This window comes from Rhinopithecus roxellana, chromosome 14, assembly GCF_007565055.1.
Source record: "Rhinopithecus roxellana isolate Shanxi Qingling chromosome 14, ASM756505v1, whole genome shotgun sequence".
Taxonomy (NCBI): domain Eukaryota; kingdom Metazoa; phylum Chordata; class Mammalia; order Primates; family Cercopithecidae; genus Rhinopithecus; species Rhinopithecus roxellana.
Genome location: NC_044562.1, coordinates 83,629,576 through 83,644,733, shown reverse-complemented (window position 1 = coordinate 83,644,733; position 15,158 = coordinate 83,629,576). Strand labels below are relative to the sequence as shown.

At 37.0% G+C, this 15,158-nt stretch overlaps 1 protein-coding gene across 6 annotated transcripts in view; it reads right to left on the bottom strand.

Annotated features, from left to right (window-relative positions):
- COBLL1 (cordon-bleu WH2 repeat protein like 1) overlaps positions 1 to 15,158 on the bottom strand; it is a 161,711-nt gene that overhangs the window by 49,503 nt on the left and 97,050 nt on the right. For 5 of the 6 annotated variants that reach the window (XM_010365314.2, XM_010365316.2, XM_030916708.1 and 2 more), the window contains one exon: positions 12,991 to 13,179. The exons of the other annotated variant lie outside the window; for it this stretch is intronic. In XM_010365314.2, coding sequence (XP_010363616.2) covers positions 12,991 to 13,179 — 189 coding nt within the window. The remainder of the gene's footprint in view (positions 1 to 12,990; positions 13,180 to 15,158) is intronic. 6 annotated transcript variants of the gene reach the window in all.

The window sequence follows — 15,158 nt, the reverse complement described above, 5'->3', positions numbered from 1 at the left end:
TATAAAATAGCCATGCCCATTTGTTTACATAACGTCTCAGGCTACTTTTGTGTTAGTTACAACAGCAGAATGGAGTAGGGTGACCACACCTACTATACAGGCATAGCCCACAAAGCCTACTATTTTTACTTCCTGGCCCATGACAGAAAAAGTTTATCAGCTCTTGTGCTAGAACATAAAATAGAAATAAAGTAAATGCATAAGATAATTTCAAATAATGAATGAATGTTTAATACTATTGGTAATACAGGACTTATTTCTACAGAAACTTTCATACCCAACTTGGGATTCAGGGATACTTACCAATTTTTTGCTTCCCTTTCCATAGACTCTCATTGTTGACACAGACTTATATTTTCATTCATATCATCAACAGAACAACATAGTCTCTGAGTCTTTCTTAATACTGTCAGCCCTTAAGGAAAGCACACTAAAAAATCTTTGGTATCATGTGCTTTCCCCAAATGTCAGGTGATCCTAAGCTGTTAGTTCATACCTAAGAATAAGGCACTGAACTGCAGTGTGAAAATCCTATTTTTATGGCTGGAGGTGTAGGTTCATGGGATTCACTTTAGGGTAATTGGGGAGCCAGACATCTGCATCCCACCTCAAAAGGGAAATGTACATATTAGTAAAAAGTTATTCTCCAATTTCTTGACCAGAGATATAAACTTGACTACTGGCTTTTGGGAACTTGACAGGGAAATGGGGCTAGAAATCCCGCCATTCGGTATGCCACTTTTATTTTAGTGCCTCTGTTTTCATATGGCACGTCACCCTCAGTAAGCTCCCAGGCCTGCAGCCCTTCTGATGTAGTTCTTCCAGACAAGGAGTCTCCTGCAGAGGTGGGGAAGGACTCACTCTTGGACACTGTGTGGTCTTGAAGTCAAACAACACGTTACATAGATTTCAGATCATCCCGTGTTCAGCCCCCATTTCTACTTTCTGTGGTCGCTGCCTACTCCTGGGCCAGTCCAATCTTTATTGGATAAGGAGTATGTTTCTCAACGGTCCCTCACACCTCCCTTCTCCTCCCCCACATACAAGTAGCACCCTATTACTTGTACATATATAAAGAAAAATAAATAAATAAAAGGCCCTAAGTCCCTCAATTAAGAAACAAGTCTCAGGAATATATTTCAATTCTCAAAATACATTCCCTGTGTCTTTATTAGATGGTTGCATATTATTTAAGAGTTTTACATCCTTCTTTTGAGCCACAGGCTATGCCCATAAATGTATCTATATTGCCCATGTTTTGGCTTTAAACAGTACATTTTTAATTTCATCCAGAGAGAGACTAGCAAAACGGTCTTGTGGAAGTTGATTTTTTGGTAATATGGTACTCTACAAGAGCAACTGGATGGCACATACTAATTCTAGACTTGGAAATAGTACTTTCTTTGATAGTAAATAAAGTTAAGAAAGATTAGGTAATGTCTAGTTAAATACAATTATAAATACAGTTTAGCTGGAGGAGGAGAGAACTTTCATTGCCAACTGACTGGGTAACTGTCTGCTGTTGTCTATGAGTAAATGATGATACATGCAGACTGTATTTCTTTCTCTTTATATATAAATGTGTCAAGTAATAAATGTAAAAACATTGACACTTATTCTTCCAACATCTTTTACTTCTTAAATATACAGTTTTCTTGAATCTCTGCCAGAAATACATAAGTTAACAAGACAAATGGCTGGGTGCGGTGGCTCACGCCTATAATCGCAGCACTTTAGGAGGCTGAGGCGGGCGGATCACGAGGTCATGAGATCAAAGCCATCCTGGCTAACACGGTGAAACCCCGTCTCTACTAAAAATACAAAAATTAGCTGGGCGTGGTGACGGGCGCCTGTAGTCCCAGCTACTTGGGAGGCTGAGGCAAGAGAATGGCGTGAACCCAGGAGGCGGAGCTTGTAGTGAGCTGATATCACACCACTGCACTCCAGCCTGGGTGACAGAGCAAGACTCCGTCTCAAAAAACAAAACAAAACAAAAATACAAAAAATTATTAAAGTTTTGTTTTGTTTTCATCCCTATTTTTGTGCCATAATTATCATCCTTTGTGTATAAACATATAAACGTTAAAAAAATACATTTTTGATTTTTTAAAAAAGAACACTTTGATACTTTGTGTAGAAATATTGGTATTTCTGTGACAAATTAATTTTCTAATCTAATAAATGGGGTGGACAATTGGTCAAGAATATTATTATAATGGCCTATTCCCTCAGTCACTTTATTTATCAAGAAACTTTACACACTATATCAGATTTCATAAGAAAAAAATTGCTGACTATATCATGACCTTTGAACTCAACACTGCCTACATGTTTTCTACTAAAAATGCCTCTTTTAGAGGCAACTGAAAACCACAGAACTTCTTTATGACTTTATTCTCTCATTTTATAATTCCAGGTCCAATTCTTTATTCAATAATTTCAGAAGCCAAATTTGTCTTGAAAGTATTCCTACTCCCAGACAGATAAATGCAGCAATCCAGAAAGTTCTGCAATAGACATAATTTCATATGTGAATTTAATACTGCATATGAATTATTTCTGGGGAAACAACTGAATTTTCAATAAGTGGTACTGGGAAAACTATCAAATGAAAAAGAAAAGTTGTGTATCTAACCTGATTCCTTACAACATAGTAAGCTCCATGTGGACCTTTATGTGGTTTGTGTTTTACAGTAATAAGCCCAATGGAATTTTCTGCACTGATGGAAATGTTCTATATCTGCACTGTCCAACACAGTGGTTACTGAGCTAGTGGACTCCCAAACCAAATTTTTAATTTATTCAACTTAATTTAAATTCAATGTAAGTAGACACATTTGGTGAATGGCTGCCATACTGGATAGAGTAATTCTAACACGCTGGTTCTCAAGGTGTGATACATAAACCAGCAGCATCTGCTGAGAACTTGTTAGAAATGCAAATTGTCAAGCCCCAGCCCAGATCATTAATTCCTCTGGGAATGAGGAACAGCAATTTGTGCTTTGACAGGCACTCCAGCCTATTCTGATCATACTGTAGTTTATGAAGTTTATGGAACTCTGATCTAGAGAGAAGAGAAAAAAGAAACAAGTAAAATATATAAAATATCAGGTGGTGATACATGCTCTGATAAAAAAAAAATTTAAATAAAAAAAACAAGGAAAGAAGTTAGGAATGTCCTAACTGAAAAATGACACCAGAATAGAGAGAGACCTTGAAGGGCCTGGGATATCTGGGGAAAGATAGCTTTGACAAGTACAAAAACCCTGAGACAGGAATGTGCTCTAAGTGTTTAAAGAAAAACAGAAACTAGTCGGCTAAGGTGAAAACAATAGGCACAAAATCAGTGATAATCTTGTAGTGTTTAAAGGCCTTTTAAGTGAAGACTTGAGATTTTACTGAGTGAGACAGAAAGCCTCCAAACAGTTCTGAGGAGTGATGTGATCTACTCCACTTTTTAAAAGGATTACATTCTGGGTTTTGTATTCAAAATAGCCTGGGGCAGCAGCTACAAGGTTATTGCAAAAATTTAGGTGGAAGATGGTGGAGGCCTGAACTACTCAGATTCCAGATACATTTTGTAGGGAGCTAATAGGATTGAAGCTAATGCAGAAAGGAGACAGAGACAGAAAGAGGAGCTAGCCAGTGGAAAGCGGCCAGGATTGGAGGGACATAACAAAGTGGCAGGGTTGCTGAAAGTAACCGACAGGAGATCTAAAATGCAAATTTCAATGGTCTGCTATGTGATGTGCTTACTGTAACTCTACAAACCATCATTCTATATTATTACATCACGATGAATTTTGGGTAGCCTTGGGAGGTGTCAAATAAAGGATGAAATTTCAGAAGTAGAAACTGAAAAATATGAATCCAGAGGTGGTGAGACATAAAGTCAGAGCCAGAGGTGGCCCCAAGAATGTAAAACTCTTGGGAGTTTACAAGATTATAAAGGGGATTGAACCTTCCAAAGGAAGTGGAACAGGGGTTCAGGCCAATCTTACTTAGATCTTAAGCAGCAGAGTGACCTCAACAAGTTATCTGGGTTCTGTGTGTACACGGATGTGAGCTGCCCTCTAGCAGGACCACATCTTAGTAATCTGTAGGTACCTGGCCAGGTCCCTGTTGTCGAATGAGGAATTTAGAGAAAACAGTGATTAATTCTGTTTGAAAGTCAATGGGCTCAAATGCATAGTAGACTAATACAACTGACACATGAGAAAGCATACTTGTTGAAAGGAGATTCATATGCTTTAGAAAAAAATAACATGGTGAAAGCCCTGTTGTTTTTTATAATTAATAAGCTTGTTTTGCCTAAGCCATATCTTTACACAAAGGTGAAACATACACATTAAATAGGGTTAAGATCTTTTCCAAAAACAGCCTCAGACTAGTTTGAATGCTTTAAATATTTAATTGAAGCCTCAGCATTCAGCACTGTAACACAGGAAAGCTGACCCTGACCACAAGCTTTTGAGGTTGGGAATGACTGACTGTCTAGCTTTACCATAAAGGAGTCATAATGCCATAAAAGTCGGACATTAACTTTTAAGCAGGTCCTGCATCCAACAGAGTTGCCGCTAGAGTTAACTAGTCACAAAGTGCACCCACAGGAAATAAAATCATCTCTTGAATATACCTGGATGCCAAACTACTTCTGCCAAAGATAACAACTCTGGTTGGATAATCATCCCCCAGCCGATGCACCTGAAGGCAGTTGGCTAATGAGTTTGACCACGGGATCACCACAGAAAAGACGCCTGTCTTCCTGTTCCCTAAGGCGGGAGCACACCTGAGCAGTCCATCTAAAACCTGAGGCGAATTATTAAAAGTGGAAAAGGATCGAATGAACATTGTAATCACTCCTCTATATTATTACACCACATTGAATTTTGGGTTATTTTATTACTCAGCAGAGTCTGCTTTGCATTAACAGTATTTACAGAATTTTTTCTCTTGTAAGATAATATAATAATTTTTTGGAGGGCAGAATTTTTTTTTTTTTTAAGACTCTAAAAGCTCTTTGAAATGAAGAAATCCCTATGAGATTTCCCACTTCTTTCAGAAATAGATAATAATTCCCTGTATTAGTTTCATATCTGTACCTTGTAAGTGCACACCAACAACCCAATTATACATACCAGTAATCGTATAGAAATCTTAAAATTCTCTATTGCTGCTGTTTATCAATCTTATGCTAACCCATGTAATTCAGTAATGAGTTCAGGAATGAAGCAGTGCTCTGTCTGTGTGTGCAAGAAATGAAATGTACCAGGTACACAAAACAACTAGACCTAATCTCAAAATTGAGAATGCTTATTATGCTATAAGAAACATTTTGAAGAAAACACATGAAATTAAGATTTGAAGATAATTAGTAATAGGTCAGATTACTAAGCTGATAAGTTCTTAACATACTAAAAATAGATATTACTAAATGTAAAAAAACCCACAATTTTTAGAAAGTAACCACTTTGGACTCTATCTGGTTGTTTATCTTGGGTGTTATACTCAGAGCTGATTATAAATAATTACCATCATAAAAATGGTGATTTAAGAACACATCTACTAAACACACATACATGCCCCTTATAAAAACAAAAATACTACAAATACATCTCACTATAATTGGGGCAATTTGAAAATAGACAAAGGATAAAATTTTATTGACATGAAAGATGGAAATTATTAACTGAAAAAAGCAGGTTACAAATAGCATGTACAATATAATACCATATTGTTGTAAAAAAGAAGAGCGCACATACAGATGTGTGTACATACATATGTGTATACATAGATGTGCATGCCTAAGAATAAAAGGCTAGACACTACATGTTAGAAGTTGCAATCTGCCTACTTAATGAAATTGCATTTACAATTTTTTGGCTTATCTGTATTTTCCAACTTTCTAAAACATCTAACTATTACAACTGTAATCACAAAAATTTAAAAACTAAAATTAGGGCTGAGCATGGTGGCTCACATCTGTAATCCCAGCACCTTGGGAGGCCAAGGCAGGACATCACTTGAGCCCGGAGTTTGAGGCTGCAGTGAGCTACGATCACACCACTGCACTCTTGCCTGGGCAATGGAGTGTGACCCTGTCCCTAGAAAAATTTAAAAATTAAATTAAGTTAAAAATCTGAAATTAAAAAGGGTCATTATTATAAAGCGTAGATGCCAGGAAAGCAAAGGGAAGAGGGTGGCCCTGCCAGGAACAATGTTCTGAGGACATTTATGAATACTTTGTCACCCCTTTCCCAACCAGGGGAGCAAGCAGGTGACAGAGGCTGACATTCTCCTGGGCTCAGAGCCATGGGGGATATGGGAGGGCAGTGACAGAACCTAGATGACAGGATGATTAAAAACTCAAATAGTACCGATTAAAAACTCAAGTAGTACTGTTATGTTGAGGTACTTGCACAGTTAAAATGCCAACTTTTGTTTTAAGCAATCACAGCAGAATAACAATCTACACCATAATTTAAGCATCTTGTAGAGTTAAACATGGTTTGTACCACCCTATAGATGTTGGGCAGTTTTTTAAAAATTACCTTATTATATACATATATTTATCATACATTTGTCATCACTAGACACTTCTCAAATATAAATATGACGTGAACTTCAGAAATTTTTCTAGATCCATACTGTTCTGTTACTTTTTTTTTTTTTTTTTTTTTTTTTTTTTTAGCAAAAACCCCACACTGATCCAACTATGAAAAAAAATGATCTTGTCATTTTTTTCATAGTCTACTTTTTCCCAATAGGTGGAGCTGTAATCCATGTAAAATGCTCCCAAGCTCCTTAGCGGACCCACCCTACGCCAGTCAAAGCCGCGGGCTTAGGCTCAACTCTGCTGTAAACCGGTGTTATGGGACAGGCAAATCAGGCCGAAAAGCATGTGTGACATGTCTCTGGGTTATTTTATGGGAAAAGCCCAGAGAGGTGAGGTGACTTGCTTAAGATCACACAGCAAGTCTAGAACAAACTGTAACTTCTAGTTGGGACTTCTAGCTTGGAGTTGTGTGCTTTCTTTGTGTTTTCAATTATGACATCTCACGTGTGCTCAAATCAAAACAAATTCCTGTTTGTAGTAGGTGGGTAAAAGAAATATCTTCCTCCGTTATAAATGGTGCTTATTTCTTCCTCCCTCTTGTAGTAAAGGAAGTGTGATAGCATGGCCATAGAATGCTCTCTCTACAGGCTAAGAAGGATTCGTGTTAATCTTATCAGATTTCCCAAATTGAACATTTTGCTTTAAAAGTTTAGCCTGGAAAAAGGAAAGAGAAGAAAAAGGAACTAATACCTATTCAATGAGGAATAATTACCTATGAAGCAGATACTCAACTATAAGATGAAGATCTAGAATAATATACAAATGTACCCACATACTTCCTTATTCTATATGGTTTCTATATCTGTTTAGTCTATAAGCTCACTTTCATTAAAAATTAACTTTTCCCAAGTACTAGCAGACACCACTGCTAATGCTGTTGTGAAGTATAGCATCTTCTGAGAAGAAGAGCCACCAGTTCTGTAACAGTAGCATCCTTTAATGTTCATTTCTAGAAAGGCAAAGAATTGCTTTGTCTGGTGAAAAAGATGTTTATCGATTATATACATGATACACATACACACAGAAACAGGTTGAGTATCCCTTATCCAACGTGCTTGAGGCAAGAAGTGTTTCAGATTTCATATTTTTTTTGGATTTTGAAATATTTGCATTACACGAGTTAAGCATCCCTAATCTGGAAATCCAAAATCTGAAATGCTCCAATAAACATTTCCTTTGAGCATCATATTCACACCAAAAAGTTCTGGAATTTGAAGCATTTGAGATTTTGGATTTGGTACACACAGTCTACATATACATAGATGCACACATTTATATATATGTGCAAACATATATACATACACATAGACATATGTACACATACATCTATACTACACTGTATCTTATATATAAATAAAATATCTTAATTCCTCCTTCTTTCAGTCCAACCATCCATGGTATCAGGATACTTAGAAATGCCCAAGAGTTTTCAGGTTAGCATGGCAAGCCCCCTTAATGTAAGCAGGGGCTCACAAAGGCAAGATAGTGGAGACATGGTGACCTTTGGTTATTAAAGAGATGGCATCACTAAGTCCTGGTACCAAAAATAGTTGAGCTGGCAGATGGCTGCCAACCTAATTCAGGATAGTCAGTTTCTCCCTGAGCATAAAGTCTATGAGCACTTCCAACCCCACTGTGTTCCCTAATCTGAACAAGCTCTTTTGTGAAAATCAATGCACAAACAAGTGCATTCTTCTGAAGATACCACTGTGCACTTATATTCCCCAAACTAGAACATCCTGAGCCCACCTTGTGCTTGAGATGTATGAGGGGGACTTTCCAAAAATATTCCCCAACAATACATTTTGAGTGGGAAAATTATTTCTGAAAAGTGAAGTGAGGCATATAAGTTTTGGAAATCTGTATTTCCATCGAATACTGATACTATTCTTCACTGTAAAGGCATAAGAAATAATACTGTACTATCAAAATAAATATACAAGAAATATTCAGACAAATTCAGAAAGGATGGTCTCAACAAACTGCATTAAAGTCTTTTCAGAGTTACATATAGAACTCTGTTTATCTAAGAAACCCTCACACACTTAAAATTACTTTCCTTAGTCCCCCACCAAATTCTTGTATTATTCTGTTGAGATTTTTCATATTCCTTTTATATGGTAGTAACAAAGCCATGAAGAAATTTTATTTTTATCATTGAGTCTTCCCATTAGGTAGTTAACATTTATCAGTAGTAGTACATAATTTTCTATTTGAACATTCCTTTTTGTTGTTATTAAACAGTTTTGTGAAACAATAGGTCAGCAGCGGCTGTGACACTCAAGACATCCCTAATCACACTATAAAGATATCCCAAGTCACACTTTTAAGATATACCAAGTCAGACTCTTAAATATCTTGGATCACATTAAGATATCCCAGAATCACACTCCCAAGATACTCAGAATCATACAACTACTTTAAATCACAAGCACTTAAAATAGAAAATTAGTCATAGCATCAATGAGTCATGTCTGAATTATAAAACTACTGCAAACAAAGTCCCTAAATGAAACCCCATAGTAAAAACACTGATATACAGGCTGGGCAACGTGGGGGAAATCCCATCTCTACAAAAAATACAAGAATTAGCTGGGCGTGGTAGCACACGCCTGTGGTCCTAGCTACTTGGGAGGCTGGGGTGGGAAGACTGCTTGAGCCTGGGAGGCAGAAGCTGCAGTGAGCCCAGATCTTACCACTGCACTCCAACCTGGGTGACTGAAACCCTGTCTAAACAAACAAACACACTGATATAAATTCTACTCTCAGAAAAACTCTTCAGCCCTAAACAAAATTTAAAAAGCAATTAGAATTTGGGGCACTCCTACCTTGCTCTCTGCCTGGAGAAAATATCTTTACTTAAAAGATTCTGGGTAAACAACTAGGACTCATTTCAAGTGCTTCTTCACACCACTTATGTTGCTACCTCCATCTACACCTAAGGGTTTAGGAAGACAATATTCATTTTGATAAATTTATGAAATGCCTACTACATTGCAAGAAACTGTGCTAGGCACTATAAAGAAAAGTAATGATATTCTCATGGCTCTGTAGTTTCTTCGAAAGCTAAGACCTACACATACATTGCAGCATAAAACAGTATGTAATAAATATGATATAAAGTGTCAGAAGAGTTTGGAAGCCGGAGTTAATCCTTGATTCCGGGGAGATCAGGGAGCCTTTATGTAAAATATATCACCTGAGCTATATAAACTAACTGGAGAAAATGAGGGTAGTGAGTTACACCAGGGGGGAAAAAATTTCATAAAAGTATGGAGGTGAAAGAAAGAGTATTTGTAGAAGAACAAAGGAAGAGCAAAGAGTCATGTGGTGAAGCTTAAGATACATAAAGGAGGGCCGGGCACAGTGGCTCAGGCCTATAATTCTAGCACTTTGGGAGGCTGGGGGTGGTGGATCACCTGAGGTCAGGGGTTCGAGACCAGTCTGGCCAACATGGTGAAACCCTGTCGCTACTAAAAATACAAAAATTAGCTGGACATGGTGGCATTCACCTGTAATCCTAGCTACTTGGGACACTGGGGCAGGAGAATTGCTTGAACCTGGGAGGTGAAGGTTGCAGCAGGCCAAGATCCCACCAATGCACTCCAGCCTGGGCGAAAGAGCAAGACTCTGTCTCCAAAAAACAAAACAAAACAAAAAAATACGCAAAGAAAGGAGAATGGTGGTGAAGGAAAAGCCTACTTAATTTTGGAGAAGAAAATAAGGTATCCCAATCTCCAGGCTAGGTAGTTTGGACTTCTTTAATCTGATATTGAATTGCTGTCCTGCAGTCTTTTATCAAAGGTAGTACCACAAACAGAGAGGCGTTTTAGATTAATCTGAGGGTGCAAGGTAAATGAAGAGAGCCAGGGTTAAGAAAAGCAGTTCCCAATTAAAAAAACAAAACAAAACAAAAAAACAAAAAAAACAAGGAAGCCAATAGGGGCCAAGCGCTGATAGTATTTCATTTAATCATATTTAATCCTATCAATTCAGCTATAATACATTTTCATAGATTAAAAAAAAACTACAGCAATTCAAAATAGTTGGTGGCCCAGAAACACAAAGCTGATTGATGAAACATTACTCAGAGTTAGGGATCTGAGGAGGCAAACATGCTGGAAGGAGGGTAGGAAAAATCTAGGGTGCTTGTAAGTACAAATGTAGGAGAAATGTCTGATGTAGAATCTATCAGGTATGAAGAAAAAATAGATACGATGAAAATTTAGACATGAAGAAAAATGCAGCATCCTACAGAACAGTCATAAATTAGACTTGAGGAGGATGAAGAACTAATTCAGTTAAAGAGAAAGTAGATAAGCTAGATGTTTTAAAAGGTAGTATTCAAATAAGGAACCCTAAGATCTAAGAACTGGAACAGTTTTTAAGTGATGAGATTGCACCATTCTCTGCTGGAAATAGGGAAGCTGACCATGGATCTCGGTTTCCAGAGTTGAGGAAAGAGAAGAAAAGTTAACACGGGGTGGCACATGGAAAAGTCTAAAATAACTATGATGGGTGACAGGACAGAGAGAAAAAACATGCTTCTTATATTAAAGTCATTGAGGTTTAAAAAAAAATCTGAAGAACCCAGAGATTCACTTATAGCAAGCAGAGAATAAGGCAATATAAATAGATGACTGGTATATCCCCAAGAAGAAATTCTGAAGAGTATTTGTGATGAAACCAGCATCACCTGCAACCCTGAAGAACTAGAAAAAAAGGTTGACTTTTTTTTTTTTTCTTACTTTGAATTCAGGAAAAATAAAATAAAATAAAAACAAAGGAATTGCCTTTGTTACCCCTAGCCAGATCCATTATCCTTTTAAAACCAGAGTAATATTATTTCAAGAATTGATGATAATGGTCGTTGTCTCGAACTTTCAAGATGTTTTTCCAAGATGTCTTTCTCACATGCACGAGGCCATCCACAGTTGCAGATGGGAGCCTACTAGAGACACAGTTTTCTCAATCTCATAAATAGGGTTCAATGTGTGATCTCCAAAATGACTTTCAATACAAAATAAATGGCAAAATGCAACTTCCTCAAATGTAATCAGAGTTAAATAACCCTATATGGTTTGCTAAAGCTGAACTATTTTGTTTTCATCTACTTTAAATAATCTGTAAAGTTACACATGATTTTAATGATACATCTTAAAATTAAAGTTACCTTGAATGAGGTTTTCTAGACAAAACCAGACTGTAAGAATGCAATACCCAACATATTCTTTTCCTCATACACAACACACACACACAAACACACAGAGAGAGAGCGAGCGAGCTAAGGTCAAAACAGCTTAAATTTCTAAAACATGATTCCTGATAACAAATAGGCAGTTGAAGTGAACGAACAAGACCAAGTCTATAGTTCATGTAACTTTCCACTTCGAAGTGAAATGGAAAATTACACTCGGCTTTGTTCCATTTTTCCAATTTTCACCAAGGTATTTAAAAATATCAGTCTTCTAAATCACATCTTTCCTTTTTGCTGGGATAAAGTTTGATTTTACTTTTCTACTTAACTCACCCACATTTTCAATAAATTAATTAAATCATTCAATGAAATAAAAAAACTGCCAATTAATTTGCAAACTGTTTTGATAAATACAAAAGTATTTAATAAAGAGTAATAAAACTCTTAAAATTAAGAGTTTTGCAAACTTAAAGAAGCAGCTTAAAGTGGGAAGAAAAATTTGAGAAGGATAGGATTTTCCTGTGGGTCACTGGGCTTGTTTTGTAAGTTTGGTTTACAAAATCAATATAACTGATGGCCATTCCTCCGGGAAAGGCTTATTTTTAAAAACTTGTTAGATAACTAACGAGATATGAAAGGGTTCTAGATTTCAAAACATTTAATTGGGCTTGTGGAATTCATAGCACTGATATTAAAACATTGATAGAAATTTTTTTTTTTTTTTTTGAGACAGAGTCTTGCTCTGTCGCCCGGGCTGGAGTGCAGTGGCCGGATCTCAGCTCACTGCAAGCTCCGCCTCTCAGGTTTACGCCATTCTCCTGCCTCAGCCTCCCGAGTAGCTGGGACTACAGACAGGCGCCCGCACCTCTCCCGACTAGTTTTTTGTATTTTTTAGGAGAGACGGGGTTTCACCGTGTTAGCCAGGATGGTCTCGATCTCCTGACCTCGTGATCCGCCCGTCTCGGCCTCCCAAAGTGCTGGGATTACAGGCTTGAGCCACGGCGCCTGGCCCAGAAAAATTTTAACACCATTTTAGCACTCTTTTTTTAACAGGTAACTAAACTGAGTGATAAATGAAGCGTTTTCTCAAAGAACAAACATCAAGACATGTATCACAGAGGCTTTCAATGGTGGAATAAGAAGGGGAGGTCCTGATATTTCATTCACTCCAGCGTACCTGCCATGAACAGTAGTAGACTTGATAATATCCCCAGGTAGGACCACTGAGAGTTCAATGTCTTTATCTATCATGTTTTCTTTCTGTTCCATGATGAAAGCAGTGGATTCTACAGAATCAGCAGCTGAAGAGACATCAGCGTATTTGGTCTCAGCTGGAGGAAGTGGTGCCTTGGCTTTTGGTTTTCTCCTAAAATATAAATAAAACACAAAAAATACAAAATATTTTTAAGGTAACTTTTTAATATGATCCAATTTTATAAACTCATATATATATGAGTTTATATATATATATAGCTGTTTTTCACATCTAGAAAAAATGTTCTAAAATGTTAACTGTTGGTGTTGGATGGTCAAATTAGGATTTTTTTTTTTCCTTTTCCAGGCAGCATTTTGTTTTGTTTTGAGTACTATGCCTACATTACTTGGACATAAAAAGAAACATGATAAAGAGATTTTACATTTGGCCTCTATTAAATTCAGTTACTGTGTATTCACTCTAGCAAGTCAAGAGGAAAATTTATTTTCTTTGATGAGATAAATTACAAAAATCCTTAATGTTTCAGAATAGAGATCAGTATCTCACTCTCTCATTTCACAGTAACTCTTACCTTTGGGCCCTTCATCCTATTTGTTTCCGATGATGTAGTATGTTCCACTTCTCCATTCAGACAAACCCTACCTTATCCTTCAAAGACTAGCTAAATCCACCCTGCTTGCCCCAAACTACCCCTTCCACAGTATTTCTTCCTTCTTTGAATTGATATAGTACGTACCAATTCCATAGATGTAACTTTTTAAATGTTTTTTTTCTGGGTACCAGTTTCAACTCTCTACCTACACTTTTAACTCCCTGCAAAAAAAGAAGCATGAAGCATGATAGCCAGATATGGTGGCACAGAGCAGAGATTCCAGCTACTCAGCAGACTGAGGTTGAGGGATCCATTGAGTCCAGGGGTTCGAGTCCAGCCTGGGCAACATGGTGAGACCCTATCTCAAAGAACGAAAGCAAGAAAGATGGCTGTATTTCCCACTGCACATAGATGGCTATATTTCCCACTGTACCTAGCAATGAACTATGATGGGTTGTTTGATAAATAATATATCTGCTTCAATGAAAAACATCACTAATAATTTTCTAATAAATATTTTTGTGTCACTAAGGCAACCTCTTAACTTATAACAGGAATAGTAGACATTCTGAACTTACATAGGCCAATCCAAAGATCTGATGGGTTGAAAAAATAAAATGTGAAAATAAACTATAAGTAATGACATATTTATGGTTTTATTTGAAACACCGTGAATTAAAGTTTTTGAAAATATTACCTTTATAAAATGCTAATTGATTTTAGAAGAATGAATACTACTCCTTTCCACTCAGAAAAATATAAATTTCAATTCCTCCCATCCTTACTTGCTAGGCAAACATTAGAACCAAACAAGATCAAAAGGCTTCTTTGTAAGTAAATATATAACATCCACCTATTCGGTATTTTCAAAATTTAAGGTCTCATGACTCCAACTCCTTTAACATATGACTCATCATGAAAAGACTGAAGCGAGGTTCCTACACTGTACATTACAAGCCCGTAACTCTTAGTGGTATAATAAAAGAACATATTACACTTCAGAAAAGACTTACTTTACAAGAGCAACAAAACTACATTTTTTTCATTATACTTTATGTTCTAGGGTACATGTGCACAATGTGAAGGTTTGTTACATAAGTATAAATGTGCTGTGTTGGTGTGCTGCACCCATTAACTTGTCATTTACATTAGGTATATCTCCTAATGCTATCCCTCCCCCATCCTCCCACCCCACAATAGGCCCTGGTGTGTGATGTTCCCCTTCCTGTGTCTAAGTGTTCTCATTGTTAAATTCCCACCTATGGGTGAGAACATGCAGTGTTTGGTTTTCTGTTCTTGTGATAGTTTACTGAGAATGATGGTTTCCAGCTGCATCCATGTCCCTACAAAGGACATCAACTCATCCTTTGTTATGGCTGCATAGTATTCCATGGTGTATATGTGCCACATTTTCTTAATCCAGTCTGTCATTGATGGACATTTGGGTTGGTTCCAAGTCTTTGCTATTGTGAATAGTGCCGCAATAAACATACGTGTGCATGTGTCTTTACAGCAGCATGATTTATAATCCTTTGGA